This window comes from Mesoplodon mirus (assembly GCF_964341445.2).
Source record: "Mesoplodon mirus genome assembly, chromosome: 2".
Classification (NCBI taxonomy): Eukaryota; Metazoa; Chordata; class Mammalia; order Artiodactyla; family Ziphiidae; genus Mesoplodon; species Mesoplodon mirus.
The window spans coordinates 61,622,431-61,641,028 of record NC_138977.1 but is presented as its reverse complement, the minus strand read 5'-3'; the positions used below and the strand labels follow the sequence as shown (position 1 = coordinate 61,641,028).

Sequence of the window (18,598 nt, the reverse complement as noted above, 5' to 3'; positions counted from 1 at the left end):
CATAAACCCTCCCAGTTTTGTTTTCGCTATCTCCCACAAGAGTGTAAGTTCAGCAAGGTCAAGGACCCCGTATATCCTATATTCACAGAGTAGAATCCCTGACACATAATAAATGCTCAATAAACATTTATTGAATGAATGGATGGATTTTCACCAAGTACAGGAGATCATGAAACCATCTGGCCATAGAAATCATTAACTTTAAAAGGTCACAAACTTAATTTTATTTCCAGGTAACATGAACCTTGATGAAATTATAGCAAACAAACATAAGCACCACAGAATGCAACTATCACACTACACCTATTTGAAAGGATACAGTTACTGCACAAGTGTTTCAAATTTTGAAAAAGCAAAAAATAAATGAAAGGAACAACCATCATGGAGAAAGGAAACAAGAAAAAAAAAAGATAAAATGGAAAAGCTTTACAGGAATCAATTTGATTCTCCACTAATGGTTCCCTTGTGTGGTAAAATGATAGGGCCAAAACAGACACTACACCCTTTCCTTTTACCTACCATGAGACATCTGATCTGTACATTAAAATTTAATGGCATTCATAAAGTCAAACAAATCCCACCATGACTAACCAGTAGGCAGGAACAGGAAAGAGTCTGTCTTGTCTATGGAAAATGAGATTTTATTTAAACATTCAAGCTGCCTGGCTTCTTAAAGTGATCTTCTACTTTTTAATACAAATCTGAATTTTTAAAAAGCATTTTAGAGGATGACAGTAGGGAAAAGGTCCATTTCCTAAATAATTATAAATCTTGACTATATACTAATAATATTGATTTAGCTACTTTAAATCAATCAACTAGCACATTTTAAGGCTTCTCTCTGCCTCTGAGTCTTCAACCTAAATTAATAGGAAGCTCTTATGCTTTAGATCAATGGACCAATGACAGCCTCACAGGACCCACTCATAACCCTCTAATCCATTCTTCACAGAATTACTACATGATATAAGCCCATACAATTTAAGAGATGGAAAGGAAAACTACTCAGTTCCATGTGATTTCAATTATCACTAATCAAGATGCTTTAACTTATGCTGAATTTTTTATTTAAGAAAAATAAAAGGAAAACAGATCTAGAGATTATAGAGATTCACTGCCACAAGACATTTTTAAAGGTTCTTCTAGACTGCATCCAGAAGTGAGAATCTTAAATTCCTTTAGTTTAATTCTTCCATATATTTGTTCATTTAACATACTGAAGACCTACTACATGCTACACAAGTCCTAGAACTAGATTTGCAGGGGGGTGGGGGTGGGCACACTGCGCGGCTTGCGGGATCTTAGTTCCCCGACCAGGGATTGAACCCAGGCCTACAGCAGTGAAAGTGCCGAGTCCTAACCACTGGACCACCAGGGAACTCCCTAGACTTTTTTTTGTGTGTGTGTGGTACACGGGCCTCTCACTGTTGTGGCCTCTCCTGTTGCGGAGCACAGGCTCCGGACGCGCAGGCTCAGCGGCCATGGCCCACAGGCCCAGCCGCTCCGCGGCATGTGGGATCCTCCCGGACCGGGGCACGAACCCATGTCCCCTGCATCGGCAGGCGGACTCTCAACCACTGCGCCACCAGGGAAGCCCCCTAGTCTTTTTTTTAAGTCCCTACTTTTAAGGGGTTACCACCTTGGTAGGACAAGACATACATATAAACAAATACAAATTAGTATTTAAAAGTATGCCCAGCACATGCTGAGGGGACACAAAAGTGGAAGTAGTCATTTTTACCTAAGAGATTAGGACAATTGTGATAGAGAAGGTGAGGACGACACTGCTTCTGCCCTCAGAAGTTCAGCACTACTTATAATGATGATTCTCCTCACAGCATCTCTGAGTTGTTTTTCCAATGGAATAACATTCTCTCCGCTCCCCCCACCTCTCTCTCTCTCTTTCTCTCTCTCTCTCTCTCACACACACACACACACACACACACGAACACACGCATGCACGCACACAGTCGAGAGTCCTTTCTGTGAACAATAACATGCATTTGCAATAGACCTGGTTTGACTAGGTAGGGCAGTTCACTATCACAAAGGACAGGCAACTTGCTCACCCTGAAGCCAAACAATCTCAATCGGCTTCTGTCAAAATCAGTTATCATATCCCAGCTCACTGATTTAGATGAGGAAGGGAGAGAGACAGCTTTGGACAAAATAATATAGGCAGACCTTGGAGATATTGAGGGTTTGGTTCCAGCCCACAGAAATAAAGCAAATATCACAATAAAGTGAGATACACAAATGTTTTGTGTGCATATAAACACATATTTAAGTTATGTCTACACTCCACTGCAGTCTATAAATGTTATGCATATAAAAGTTATGTTTGCACTCTACTGTAAATATATAAAAGTTATGTTTACACTCCACTGTAGTCTATTGAACATGCAATAGCATTATGCTTAAGAAAAACAATGTATATACCTTAATTTTAAAATACTTTATTGCTAAAAAATGCTGACCATCATCTGACAGTGTAGGGTTCCCACAAACCTTCAATTTGTGAAAAATGCAGTACCTGCAAAGCACAATAAAGTTAAGTGCAATGAAACAAGGTATGCCTCCTTAAAGGAGAGAGTCTGATGGGCCTATTTAGACATATACTGCTGCATAACTTTAAATCAAAAAGCTCTCTAAAACATTCAACAAGTTAAACTTTCACCCCACCCCCAAAAAACATGTTGGAGTGGGGTGGTGGAAACTACCCCATACCAAATTCACTGTTTTAATAAAACCTGACCTTAGACAGTATAGCCATTTAGGTTATAAACACTATCACAAAAAAAAATGCATTCTGCTTACTAAAGACTGCAGTGCTATGGAGCAGAACACCTGAAAATCTGACATCACGGAAGTCAGGTTACCCTGGAGCACATCCAAGGAAGCAGGTGTTTACATCTTGGGACCTGTCCTTTCAAGAGAGAGAGCTGGTCAGACCACAAGCATATCCAATCACAAAAAGCACAGACAACACTTGGTAGATAGGAAGGAAACAGGTGGGAGGAAGAAAGAACACAGTCAGCTGGTGGGTGACGCTTTCCGCCACTGTGGCCATGGCACCCAGCATGTCCATTTCCAACCAGGCTGGCCCTGGCATAATTATCTGGCAGGCAAAATCGACTGGCCGGGCTATTCCTGCTGTCTTCTTAACCCATGTTGAGACTCTCCTTCCCTTCCTATCTGAGCAGGGTCTCTGAGAGATCAAGAAAGGCCCAGATTACTTCCAAGTTTGCGAAGCCCATCATATTTAAAAACGAAGAAATGCCAAAACAGGGTCATAAACATGGTGGTATATTTAAGTCTTTACATTGAATAATTTTAATTGCGTGATAAACATCTTCTTTTAAGAATCCCTCTCTTCCTCTATGACTACATATATCATTTGAAGAAAATATTGAAGTCCAGGCCCTTCATAAATATAAGGCCTGGGTGAGAGGCCAGAGGTTGGGGGTAAGGGGCAGGCCCTCAAACACTCTGCTTTCCCACATTTAGAACCTAACTGCAGATCAGTAAAAATAACTGCTGATGACTCAAAGATTCTCCCTTCACTATGTATTCAAGCATTTAAACTGTTAACCTGAAGAATGAGCTCTAATGAAATTCCAGGTATTAGCAACTGATAATGCAGTCTTTCTCTTATCCCTCAAATAGGAAGTATGGCCTCTATAATCAACCCATTCCATCCTCGTATCTTTTTGTGCATATACCTATGATTTTAAAACTGATAATAATACATGTAAAGATTTCAAAAGACTCAGGGAGATGTGTGAAAATAAAGTATTCTTTTATATACTAGCCATTTGGCACTAATTTTACTTTAAAATAGCAAAAAGCAGAGTCATTCCGTGGCTTCCCAGTACCAGCCAATACGCTCTGCTCCTGTCACTGCCATTTTGAGAAAGGTCAAGGAGTCTTGGCCATTAGTCATTCAGAAACCTGAGTGAAGGCTACAAGCAGTTACAGTTTTTAGGAGGGAGTTAGGAACACTGAGTACAATGACAGACTTTAATCTAGTTCAAGTAGCAAGTGCCCAGCACCAACTCACCCCTGTGTATACTGCGTGGTAACACTATAACATGCTGTTCCAACCCTGTGCTCCTAGATTTAAAGATCCTACAGGCCTCATCCACAAATTATTCCTTTCCCTGACCGAACTCAGTGACAGTACTGGACACTGCATGTGTACACCCAAAACTAAAATTAAAAACCACAGTGAGTCATATTGAAAACATTCAAAACCCTTTAACAGCAACACCACACTCTTTTTGCTAAAACATGTACATTGAGATAACAAAGCTAAAACACACATAAACATCAAAGGCTCACTAAATTCTTTTATTTCATATGAGATTAGGAGGGTATGTAGCCAGTTTCAACTTCCCTTCAAACAAAACAGGATTCTGCCAGAGCCCAGAGATAACTGAAAGGGAAGCAGCATGTTGGGGATGGGAAGGTTTGAAGTGTCACTGCTGCCCAAGCTACATCTTCCTCAAGTTTTGCTGGCAGCTTATTTAAAAGGCAGAGTATGAGTCACAACCTTTGAATCCTTTAAAGCCTGAATGACTAGTCCTAGTCTTTCTCCCCACCTTCTTTCCCCCCTTGTTCAAATCTAGCATCTGTGAAGGGAGAAGAGATTCTGATCCTGCAAGGTTCAATCAAGAACTCTGCTACCTACAGGTCTATCAGCTCCTCTGGTCCTTCCTCCAACTCATGCTGCGGTTACAGCAGAAACAGATAAACATATAAGCAAGTGCATCTTACAGATACTAGTAGTTTTCAAATGTATGTTGATGCTGTTGTGATGAATAAAATAAAAATCTATTTTAAAACATTACAAATTCATTGTGACTTTTATTCTTATACATTCTTTTTTTTTTTTTCTTTTTTTGCGGTATGCGGGCCTCTCACTGTTGTGGCCCCTCCCGTTGCGGAGCACAGGCTCCGGACGCGCAGGCCCAGCGGCCATGGCTCACGGGCCCAGCCGCTCCGCGGCATATGGGATCCTCCCAGACCGGGACACGAACCCGTATCCCCTGCATCGGCAGGCGGACTCTCAACCACTGCGCCACCAGGGAGGCCCCTCTTATACATTCTTAATCAACTATTAATAAAGAGTCTCACCATTATTATTTGAAGGTCCTTATGCTGAAAAAAGTTGACAATCACTGTTCTACAGCAGAATGTAATGAATGAGCTAGAGGTGTAAATACTTAAACACAAAGTGAAGTGGAATAGACACACAATAAGAGAATATTTTTACTTATGAAGAAAACTGACAAAAACTAGGATGTGGTTTAAAAAAAAAAAAAGAACAAAATCTGGAGATAAAAGTCAACAGTAGGCTAAACATCAGTCAGCAATCATCCTAAAAAAAGATAATAACGAAACAATTAACAGAATTTAGGATCCAAGAGAATCATAAGCTTGTAACCACTTATAATATTGCTTTGAAATATATAAAGTTAAAACTGACAATTATGAGGAAAATGGACAAATCTACAATTATTACAGATTTCAACAGACCTCAATCATAAACAGTTTATGATTTATAGTAAGACTATAAAAGTCTGATCAATAATACTTATATGTTGACCTAATTGATAAAAAGAGAACCCTATACCCAAGCAGAAGAGAATACACTGTCTTTTTAAGCACACACAGTACACTTACCAACACTGACCACTTATGTCACAGAATAATTTCGAAGAATTGATCACATACCAACCAAGACTTCTGGGCACAAAGCAATTAAATTAGAAATATAACAATTAAAAGATATAAGCATACCTCGTTTTATTGCACTTCACTTCACTGCACTTAGCAGATACTGTGTTTTTTACAAATTAGAAGGTTTGTGGCCCCTGTGTTGAGCAAGACTACGGGCATCGTTTTCCCAACATCATTTGCTCACTTCATGTCTCTGTGTCACATTTTGGTAATTCTCACAATATTTCAAAATATTTCATTGTTATGATATTTTGTCATGGTAATCTGTGATGTTATTACTGTAATTGTTTTGGCATTTTTTAGCAATAAAATATTTTTAAATTAAGGTATGTACATTGTTTTTTTAGACATATGCTATTGCATACTTAACAGATTACAGTGTAGTATAAACAACTTTTATATGCAGTGGGAAACCAAAAAATTCATGTGACTTGTTTTATTGCAAATATTGTGGTAATCTGGAACTGAACACGCAACATCTCTGAAGTATGCCTGTAGTAAAAAGAATCTTTAAATGTACTACTAAATAATGCACATGGGTAAGAGGAATTCACATCAAAATTACAAAATATTTAGGGCTGAACAACTATTAAAGTACCTATACAGCCGTTTCTAAACTTGTAATCAGAGCAAAGTTGAGAGCCCAAAATATTATATTTATTTAAAAACAAGAAATACTAAACATAAAGATAGAAATATTGAAAATAAGATTCAAATAATAAACTTAACAAAATAAATAATGAACCTAAGAACAGAATTTAATGAAATACATCTTTGGGGAAAAAACTAATAAAACATAAATCTCCCATAAGAGTGATAAGAAAAAAAAAAGGCAGAAATAGATAATACTGAACAAAAAAGGATAGAGGAAATGCATAATTTCTTAGAAAAGAATCAGATTATCAGAGTTGACTCAAAATGAATTTAAAACCTGAATTAGATAATAAAAGGAATCTGAAAGAGTAATCAAATTTCTTCCTCTAAAGGACACCAGACCCAGAAAAAGTTTTAGATGCAAGTTTTGCCCAACTTTCAAGAACAGACAATCCTTTTCTTATATAAAATGTTTCAAAGACTAGAAATCTTGTTTTATGAAACTAAAATAACCTTGATAACAGAATAAGAAACAAAATAAGAAAATTATAGATCAAGACCCCTCATGAACACAGAAGCAAAATCTTTTTAAAATATTAAAGTTGAATTTAGCATTGTATTTTCTTTTCTAAATCACTACTACATAGGGTTTATCTTAGAAATGCATAGATGGGGGAACTCGACGCTTTGACTGCCAGGGCCCGGGGTTCGATCCCTGGTCGGGGAACTAAGATCCCGCAAGCTGTGCAGTGTGGCCGAAAAAAAAAAAAAAGAAAGAAAGAAAGAAATGCATAGACAGTTCATCATCAGAAAAGTTGATACTTATGGAGTAGACCAGTGACCATCTTACAGAGGGAAGGATAAAAACTGCATGATTATCTCAACAGATACAGAAAAAGTATTAAATAAAAACAAGCCATCAGATTTTTTTAACAAGGTCTTACTACAGGAGACAATAAATGAGAAGAAATTTTTCTATGAAAAAGCTTAAAAAGTAACTGAGTTTATTTTGAGAAAATGAGAAAAAAAGATTGAGAAGCTCAAAAAGAAAGCTAATTTTCACCAAATATCTTTTTTTTTCAGGTACTTTCACATACATTATCTCACTCATTTAAGCCTCACAATAACTATTACATTATGAGAAGAGATTCTTACAAGGAAGGGTGAGAAAGAGTCTTAGCATACTGGACTGAGTACAAGCCTGGGTGTCAGTTTAGGGTTTGACTCTTACCTCTGTCATTTATGTACTAGGTAACTTTCAACAAGTTACTGTGAGCTTCTGACTCTCAGCTTCCTCATCTGCAAGACGAGGTGCATTAAAAAACACAGTATAGGGCTTCCCTGGTGGCGCAGTGGTTGAGACTCCGCCTGCCGATGCAGGGGACACGGGTTCGTGCACCGGTCTGGGAATATCCTACATGCCGCGGAGCGGCTGGGCCCGTGAGCCATGACCGCTGAGCCTGCGCATCCGGAGCCATGGACGCTGAGCCTGCGCATCCGGAGCTCCGCAACGGGAGAGGCCACAACAGTGAGAGGCCCACATACAGAAAAAAAAAATATTCTGGCCACTTTCACCAAAAAGAGTGTTTGAAAATTCAAATTTCATCACTAATTATTCTGAGTGTTCAAGATCAAAAGCAAAGAAAAAAGCTAAATATGAGGGCTTATGATCTAAAAACATGACACTATTACTTTAAGTCAAAAGAAATCTAAATTAAGTGTAAGCATGTTTAAATTCTTTTCAAATTTCTTCTTTGTACATGAATATCAGTTAAGATAAAATTGTACAAATACAGACCATAATTGTGCTTAACTAATAAAGTTTAAGGGTTAAAACATGGCAATTTCCTAGGAAATATGATTAATGGCAATCATGTAGATTGCCACTACATACACCCTTTCACAAAGTATTTTAGGAACATTCTTTTATTTGATAGGCTTAGACATTACAATATGTTTCAAAAATAGTCCAAACTGGTGAATCAATCCAAGTTTTGATGATTTCAAGCAGACTGTTCAGAGCAGCACTGAGACAGAGTGGCGACACTTCACAGTTCTAAAATGAAACTATTTGCCTGCCAACAGACAAAGCGCTTTATGCCCTTTTTAAGGAGTTCACACCAGGAGACCACCTCACAAGTGACACCTTTTGATACATTCAGATACTGAACACCCCTGGATATGGGCCAAGAACTGCCTTCCTTATCCATTTCTGCTCCTTTGCAGAAATAAGAATGAAATTCCACTGTAAACTGCAATAGCAGTTTTTCCGAGGCTAAGAAAATAGTTTGCCACAAACATTTTTTACCTATTAAGAAATCAGCTTGCAGCAAATCCCTGCTGACAGGAAATGAATCTGGTCAGTTTGACACACAGCTTACTCTCCTTCACTAGCACCTATTATTCATCCTGTATTGGCTATGACTCTTCCTGAAAACCTTCATCTTGTCATTCCAGTTACTGCTCAAGAACCGCAAAGCTTCCCTACCACCCAATTCCAAATTCCTCTGCCTGGCTTTCAAGGGCTTCATCACCTGACCCAACTACCTAAGCTTAGTTCCTACCACCCCCACCATGACTGTTCCTCTCCTCAAAGTCCCCATGACTGACTCATGCTGCTCATTCCACCTGGAGTATTTTCCTTTCTTCCCACACCTGTCCCCACTTCCAGTACTTTCCTTTTTCTCTACATCTGTCCTCCCAAGTCCCACTTCCTACATGAGCCTCTTTCTACTATTCCTACCTATAATGATAGCACTCCTTCTCTGAATTCCTATTATAAAGTCAGTCTGTTTTACAGCTCTTCAATTTGAAATTTCTTAAAGCACTTTCTTAAAAATCTCTCTGTAGCAGCAGTTCACCTTAGTGCCTCCACGATACACAGAAGAATAAAACTCTCAATATATGACCTACCCCTTTGGGTGTACCTGCGATTATGCACAATTTCCAGCCACAACAGCGATATTTCCACTAATTTCTCCTGCACTAAAGAAAGCACAATAAAAAGCCAGTGAATATACTTTATTTCAATAAAAGTTAAAAGGAAAAAACCAAAACCTAGTGAGTGGGAATGAGAGGAAAGTTATTATATATGTGATCTTGAATATGCTCAACTTACTCTTTTTTTTCCTTAAATAAAGCGTTTGCAAACTTTGGCACTTTATTACTATTAATAAATAACTTGTAATACATCTTACAAGTGATCATTCATAATAAGAACGATTAAAAACTGCTATTCTATGTAGCACTTAGCATGCTAGACACATAGAAAGCAATCAATAAATATTCTATTAACCAATGAGTGTGTCTAGCCCATTAATCAATCGCACATAACTATTACAGCTGCTGCAGCTGCCTGATGATAATGATTGATGACGATGACGCAACGTACAAACACAAAGAACAGTAGCTGAATCTCCTGCTGACAGTCTCTAAAGGAACAAATGACTTCTTACAGGGTGAGTCTAACCACTCTTTTAACAGTGCAGCATGACTGTGGCACTCCTGAAGATCACAGCAGTTTCTGTGGCAATCATAACGCAACCTTACACCTCTTGTGCAACACTGTGGCTGTTAACGCAATCTGGTAAAATTAGTAAATTGTAAACTCTATTTGCCAGTGCAATCAGGGATCAGATACCTTTTGCTCCACCCAAGAGAAAGCCTTCCTGTGACAATGCAAATCTTGTTCTATATTAAAATGGCCCTCACTTTTACAGTAAAGAATTGCCCAAGCACTGGAGTCCTTCATCAACAGTTACAACCCAAATGTAAGATCTTTAACTGATATTAAACCATTCTCCAACATTCCAACATGCCCTTAATTGCCAGTCACACAAATAGACTATGATTTGATTTTGAGAGGCCCCCCAAATCCTGAAAATGTCAAAAATTCTGAAAATGACATATCCTTCCCTGAAAAATCTCTAAATCTACATCAGATTGCTTATGTATAAGTCCATCTATAGATCAACAGTCTTCTGTTTTCTCTAGCCCTGACATTCTAACATTCTAGGAGTAGAGATTGATCCAAGAATAAATTTTTTAACTTATGTTTTAGCGTTGTCAAAGCAGACACTATTTAGAAGTCCTTGTCAAAGCAGCGACAGCAGAAGCATCAGTCTGTCATGCCCTGGAAACTTCCAAACATCAACCAAACAGCCCAAAAGAATGTCCTACTCAACAGTTCCAAGGATGTCATTAATTGCTTCCATCTGTTTCCCTCTCTGTCCCTTCCCCATCCTAGTAAAGTTATTTTTTACTTCATTTTGCATTCTAAAGAAAAGCATAAAGAGCCCTCATGTTTTAAACTGCAGAATACTTATTTGTCCCCCAAATTTGTTTGATAACCACAGCCATATTGTTTTTGTACTCCAGGCTATTTTCGGGTAACATTTCAGAGTGTGGCATATTAAGTCGTGTACTTTTTAAAGACTGCTCAGTAAATATTTCAGTTGGTCATAACACAATGTTTTTCCCTGACTCCTCAAGGTGACCAGGGTTCTCCCTACATGGCATGATAAAGGTTAAAACCTCTGAATGGTTTCATATCCATTAATGATCCTTACCTAAATCAGTGGTTTCATTAAACATTGCATAATCATGACTTTCTAATTCTGTCATTTATTCCACTTTTATTGGTTAGAATTTACCCCATCAACTAGAGCTATTAGGTTACTGTGAAATAAAGTATGCCCAAGAGAGAAAGGATAGTTACAATTTTTTTTTCTTGTGATGAGAACTTTTAACATTTACTCTCAGCAGGGCTTCCCTGGTGGCGCAGTGGTTGAGAGGCCGCGTACCACACACACACAAAAAAAAATTAACCATTTTATTTTATTTTATTTTATTTATTTATTTTTTTTGCGGTACAGGGGCCTCTCACTGCCGTGGCCTCTCCCGTTGCGGAGCACGGGCTCCGGACGCGCAGGCTCAGCGGCCATGGCTCACGGGCCCAGCCGCTCCGCGGCGTGTGGGATCTTCCCGGACCGGGGCACGAGCCTGTGTCCCCTGCATTGGCAGGCGGACTCTCAACCACTGCGCCACCAGGGAAGCAAAAATTAACCATTTTAAAATGAAATATTCTCATTCCTTTTTATTACTGATTAATATTCCAATTGATGACTATACCATGATCATTTTTATCCATTCTACTATAGATAGACCAGTGGTATCATCATGAACAATGTTGATATCAGTATTTTTGTATATGGATCCTAGTGTACATGGCATAAGTTTCTTTAGGGAACATACTGGGAGGCAGAGAAATTGCCTATCTTCCACTTTACTAATGCTCAACTGTTTCCCAACGTGGCTGCACCAATTTACATTGCCAGCAGCAGTGTCCCAATCGCTCCACATCCACACCAACAACTGATATTATCAGACTTCTTAATTTAGGAGCTTATAATAGAACAATTTGCAGTTCTCTGATGACTACTGAGATAGAGCACCTTCTCACAGGTTTACTGGCCATTTGGATTTCTACTCTTTTGAAGTGCCTATTCAAATTCTTTGCTCTTGTTTTTTAAAACTGAATAGACTTATCTCTTTCTTATTGACTTGTAGAGGTTCTACTTTTTTTTTTTTTTTTTGTCTTATGCATCAGGCTTCACTTTTACCTAGGATGTGACTGCCATAAAAAACAAAGTCATTAATCAAAGACAACATAATCAAGAACCTGAGAAGCTTTAACTAATCAGAAGTTAGTATCTCTGCTTACTTTACATAGGATAGGCCAAAATGTCTAGAAATTATTTGTAGGAGTATTAAGTGATATGTAAATATAACTTAAATTTAAAACGCTACTGAAATATGTAACAAAACACTTTTTTTTTTTTTAAGTTTGTATCCACTGTTATCTCCAAGCAAAGGTATTTAGTACACAATCCAGATTCATGCATGCTAAGGTCAGAATGTTTCTGAATCCTTTCCATTCTGAAAAACAAAATTCAAAAGTCATAGTTTGATTAAAAATTATGTCAAAAATGCCTAACACCAATGAATAAAATCAACAGTAGGAAATTTGACTGCTGAAAAATGAAAAATTAAAATTTCAACTGTAAACAGAGCTTTATATTTTTTAAAAAAAATTGCTCCTACAGTCAGTATTTTTCCTTTCCTAACAAGAGGATTATTCTGCTTAGCAATAGAAGAATGTTTTAATTACTTACTTAATAAATGCTGGTGGCATATCTCTCTTCAAAATCTGATCCTCAGTGGTTTGAACAGTCTCTTTTCCAACCTACAGGGAAAAAAGATTCACAATTCAAATTTAAATTCTCAGACTTTTAAAACTACTATTTAAACATATTTGAAACACATACATTATACATACTCTATCACTGAAAATGATAGATTTGAAGAAAATTTCTGGATTTTTTGAAATTATCAAGATTGCTCCCACATATGCTTCCATAATACACTTGTATAACAATCTAGAGTGCAAACATAATGTATTAACCCTGTTCCAGAGTAATTAATTTGAAGGCATCATTGAGCACAGTGAGAAAAAAAAAATTCATCATTGAGAATATATATGTTTGTGTGTATTTATGTTTAATGACAAACTGCTACATCTCCGAAAGAGTACATGAAGTACATGAATCCAGTTAGGTAAGCTAAAATGTCTATTCAGAAAAAAATTGACATTACTAGAACTGGGAAAATATGTGAAACAATCATAACTCTGAAACTAGAAACCAAACATATGAAAGTACACAACTTAACTAGTAATCAACATGATGTTTTCCCTAATCATAGAACAAATTAAAAGAAATAATATATAATGCTAAATGTTGCAATAGAATAGTTTTACACCCTGCTGGTAGCAATGTAAACTGGTATATTCTCTTTGGAAAATCATTTGCTAGTATGTGTTAACAGATAAAAACGTCCTATCTAGGAATTCCACTTATGAGAATACACCCTATAAGCAATAATACCAAGTGTGGTAATCACAATATTTACAAAAATATTCACTATCATGTTAGTTAAAAAAGCAAAAACATCTTCAAAATAACTTACCAACAATGAGGAACAGTTAAGTAAATTAAGATATATCTTTAGACTTAGTACTACAGGGCCATTAAAACAATGGTTATAAAGACTCAGCACTATGGGAAAGTGTTTATGACATTTTACTTCGTTTAAAGGGAGGAATAAAAAATAATAAATACACTATGATTACAACAAACCCAAAACTCATTATGTACAAGGCAAAATACTGAAAGAATATAAAACAAAATGTGTTTATTAATGCTTGCAAAATTTTGAGTGAATTTGTATCTGTATTTCCTGTTTTCTAATTTTCTGAAATGTGTATATATAATTTTTGTAATTTAAAATGTAATATTAAAATGTTACTCTTGGTTATTTAAGTGTAATTCTTTCCTACCTAAAAATTTTATTAATTATCTGTCATTTTATATAAATCTTCCCCAAAAGTAATGGCAAAAAATTTTTAAAACATATCAAAATACTGCCACACTAACCGGATTGTGTGCATGTGCACATGTATTTATTATACCACAAACGGTATACATACTCATTTTCTTTAAAATCATTCCTATGTAGGGCTTGGATGTCAATTTTTCTTTAACTATATCATATATTACAAAGTACTCTAAAAGAAGTAAACTTTAATATAAGGAATAGTGAAATTCACTCTTTTATCAATATAAAGCTATTTAGGAATATTAAATCATAAATATAAACCACATTTTAATGCAGAAATCTGTGAAATTTTTAAAACCCAGAATGGAAAGTATCTCAATCCTATTATTTAACCATTTAACTTTTATTGAGTTTAAAGAAGAAAAACGAGTTTTAAAAATTCCTAAATGCACAGTAAAGCAGCTAAAGCAAATAACACAATAAACTATTCTCAGGGAATACCAGTCAGGCATGAGTTAATAAATACAAGTTTTTTCTCTCAAGTTAATAGCTCAGAAAAAAGCAAGACACATATACCACTGTGTAATAGCCAGTGCTTTTGTAGACAATGGACTGTCTGTATCATAATAAAACCCTTTCAAATCAGCAGCTGGTTCTCTAGAGTTTCTCAGATCAAAACATGACAGAATATTTCCAGATGTATTGTTCACCATAATTTCTAACAAAAATCAGCCATTCAGAAAGCTGTGGGCCATGACTTCATGAAGGAAAAGATGAAGTGCAGCAACAGTCACTCGTTCATACTAAGCATAAAGGGTCTAGAAGGATATCCACACTTAAAGCAGTGGCAATTCCTTTTATTTTACACACCACGTGTACATATATAGAGAGAGCCAAAGAGAGACAGGGGCAGAGAGAAAGAGAGAGAGAGTGAGCAAGCCAGGTGGGTGGGGAAGAGTTCCTCTTATATCTCCTTTAGAAAGTATTCAGTTATTCAGAGTTATTAAACATTTATTGAATGCAACTACATGTGCCAGTCACTGTTCCAGGTACTTTAGACAGAACGGGAGTAAAAATAAGTTTCCTTCCCTCATGGAAGTTATATTCCAGTGGGAGTAGACAGAGAGAGAGCACACAAGTAAATAAATAAATGAATAAACAAAATCATTCCAGGTAATAGTAAAGATGATGCTATAAAGAGTATGGGGTAGGAGTAGAGGGGGCCTACTTTAAAAAGTGTGGACAGGGCTTCCCTGGTGGCACAATGGTTAAGAATCTACTTGTCAGTGCAGGGGACACGGGTTTGAGCCCTGGTCCGGGAAGATCCCACATGCCGCAGAGCAACTAAGCCCGTGCGCCACAACTACTGAGCCTGCACTCTAGAGCCCATGAGCCACAACTACTGAGCCCATGTGCCACAACTACTGAAGCCCGCACGCCTAGAACCCGTGATCCACAACAAGAGAAGCCACCACAATGAGAAGCCCACCCACTGCAACCGAGTAGCCCCCGCTCGCCACAACTAGAAAAAGCCCATTGCACAGCAACAAAGACGCAATGTAGCCAAAGATAAAAATAAATTAAATAAAATTTTTTTAAAACTCAGTAGTGATAAAACAAACAATCCAATAAAAAAAAAAAACACAACAGTGGACAAAGAAGTAACATTGGAGCTGAGATTTTGAAGCTGAAAAGGAACCACTCATGCAAGAGCTGGGAAAGAACAATCAAAAGGGAGAAGCAAGAAAAAGGCCCAAAGGCAGGAAAGTTTGGGTATACTAAAGGAGCCTTAAGGAGGCCAGAGTGGCTGAAGCTCAGTGAGGGCGGGGAGGTGTGGTGATGAGGTTGGGTAAGAAGGCAAGGGTCATATCACAAAAGAGTCTTTTAGGCCAAGTTAAGGTGTTTGGAATCTTTCCTAAGTACAACAGGAAGCAGGAGTGCTAAACAAGAGACTGACATGATTTTTTTTTTAAAGGTCATTTTGCCTGTTATAAGGAGAAGTGATCTTAGCAAGCAAGGAGAAGCAGAGTGACCAGTTAGGAAGGTACTGTAGTCATCCAGGGGAATGATGGTAGTGACTTAAAACAAGACGCGAAAGTGGACATGGAGAATTAGTTCTTTTGGAGGAACAGCTAATGGGACTTGCTCTTGGAATGGGTGAAGTAGGGGTTGGGGAGTGGACTGACGGAAAGAAAAATTTTAAATAACACGTAGGTCAATTAAGTAAAATGTCTTCAAAAGCAGCAATGCTAAAAGGTTGATGTATAGCAAAGATTTAACATGAAAGGATAAAACAATCATGAGTAAACCAGGCAAAACCACTGAAACTGTTTTTCAATGGCAACTATTCTGACCCCAGTAGAGGTAATTACTAAAGAATGAATTCTATTTAACTATTTTAGGTCTCTTTTGTAAAGGTAGGGGGTAGGTGAGGAAACAGAAATAGACAATAAAAACATACTCAAGGGCTACTTTTTTTTTTTTTTTTTTTTTTTGTGGTACGCAGGCCTCTCACTGTTGTGGCCTCTCCCGTTGCGGAGCACAGGCTCCGGACGTGCAGGCTCAGCGGCCATGGCTCACGGGCCCAGCCGCTCCGCGGCATGTGGGATGTGGGATCTTCCCAGACCGGGGCACGAATCCGTGTCCCCTGCATCGGCAGGCGAACTCTCAACCACTGCACCACCAGGGAAGCCCAAGGGCTACTTATTTTAAAACTATTTTTAAGTATTTAAGTGATGGGCACTAAATCTGATTTATTATTCTAAGCTGCATTCATAACTGCAGTGATAGTATCCATAGTCACTTTGATCTTCAATACACTCAGCCTATAATTAGGTTACACACAATGAATGGTCCTGTTTTTAAGACATAACACATAAAACGTGACTATGTAGAATGAATGCCATTTTTACTTGGGGAACTGATTTTTGGCAATGCTGTCCAACAGAATTTTCTATTACGATGGAAATGTTCTATTTAATTTGTGCTATCCAATATAGTAGCCATTAGCCACTTGTGGCTACTGAGCACTTGAAATATGGCTAGTGCAACTGAAGAACTGAATTATTACTTTTATTTAATTTTAATTAATTTTCATCTTTTTTATTAACACTTTTTTAAACAGCCATTTTAGGTTTACAGCAAAATTGAGAAGATACAGAGATTTCCCATATACTCCCCGCCCCCATACCAACAGCCTCCCCCATTATCAATGCCCCCCACCAGAGTGGTACATTTGTTACAACTGATGAACCTACCATTGACACATCATAATCACCCCCAAATTCATAGTTTACATTACATTCCACTCTTGGTGTTGCACATTCTATGGGTTTGGACACATGTACAATGACAGGTATCCATGATCATGGTATGACACAGGGTTTTGCCCTAAAAATCCTGTGCTCTGCCTATTCATCCCTCCACCCCAAACCTCTGAAAACCACTGATCTTTTTACTGTCTCCATAGTTTCGCCTTTTCCTGAACATCATATAGTTAGAATCATACAGTATATAGCCTTTTCAGGTTGTCTTCTTTCATTTAATTTGAATTTAAATTCCACACGTGCTACAATACTGGACAGCTCAGGTCTATGGGACTTGCACTGTCTCCTAAAACTGGTCTTCCTGCCTCCAGACTTCCTTCTCCTAATTCACTCTTCACATGGCTGCTAGATTAACCTTGATTTTTACCTTTGCTATATGGTGTCTTCAGAGAAGAAGGGAGCTGGGCCTAGAGAGACAGCAGTTGCCACATGGAGGAGAGAGGGATCAGACAGCCCAAGCACAAAGAAGAGCACAGTCCAAGCCTCAAATGTGTTTGAGCACACGGTTGACTAGACAAGAAAAAACAGGCTGGTGTGCCTTCAGCAAAGGAAATGAGGCTACAAAGGAAAGCTGGAGTCAGCCTGGGAAGGGCTTTGTGTGCCAAGGGAAGGCAGAGAGGATTATGTAACTTAACCTGCCCATTTATTCAAAGGCTGTCATCCTTTGTTCTAGATCTAGATGTTTTGAATTCAGTGTTCTATCGCTGTATCAAGTATCAAGTCAAGAACTTCCAAAGAAGCCAGTTTCTAAGGACATACCAGAAAGGCATCTTCTATGTGTAAACAGCTGGCAAAGCCTATTGAGGAGAGCTGGAGACAAAACTTCCCGTTTTTAAGCCATCGACCAGGAGATGTCAGGAAATGCGCTTTCCTCCGCTCTCCCCACACTATCAAAACAAAAAGTTTCTACGGCAGTCATCTTTTCCAAATAAAAAGAGTAGAGCGATTCAGAAAGGGATTCACAAAATGCTCTTTGTTAACTACCAGGAATCTTCACAGCCTGTGGAAAAACGTTATTCCTGGAGGTCAACCTTAGTATGGGGAAGCATATGATTTCCTAGTACAGGCCACAACTTTGCAAACAAGCGGGAAGTGATCAACTTGACAAATGCTTCTCAAACCTGTGCAGCACCAGGTCATCAAAATTCTTGGTTAGTTAAGCCAAATGTTTTTGCTACATACATGTTAAGAGCACATGTATGGGAATTTGGTGACTTGATTTCTAGTTCCAGCTTAGCTAATAAACAGCTATGTAACCTCAAATAAATCATTTGATTACTCAATTATTTCTTCTATACTACGTGATCTCATTGGGGGTCTTCTTACTCGTCTACTGTGTGTTGGCCAAACTCCCTTTTGGCTCTCTGATGAAGAAAACTTACTTTTTTTTTTTTTTTTTTTTTTTGCGGTATGCAGGCCTCTCACTGTTGTGGCCTCTCCCGTTGTGGAGCACAGGCTCCAGACGCGCAGGCTCAGCGGCCATGGCTCACGGGCCCAGCCGCTCCGCGGCATGTGGGATCTTCCCGGAACGGGACACAAAC

The 18,598-nt window shown here is 38.0% G+C and overlaps 1 protein-coding gene across 2 annotated transcripts in view; it reads right to left on the bottom strand.

The window, feature by feature from the left end:
• Positions 1–18,598, bottom strand: part of VCL (vinculin) — a 92,220-nt gene that overhangs the window by 51,009 nt on the left and 22,613 nt on the right. For both annotated transcript variants that reach the window (XM_082639713.1, XM_082639714.1), the window contains exon 2: positions 12,510–12,580. In XM_082639713.1, coding sequence (XP_082495839.1) covers positions 12,510–12,580 — 71 coding nt within the window. The remainder of the gene's footprint in view (positions 1–12,509; positions 12,581–18,598) is intronic.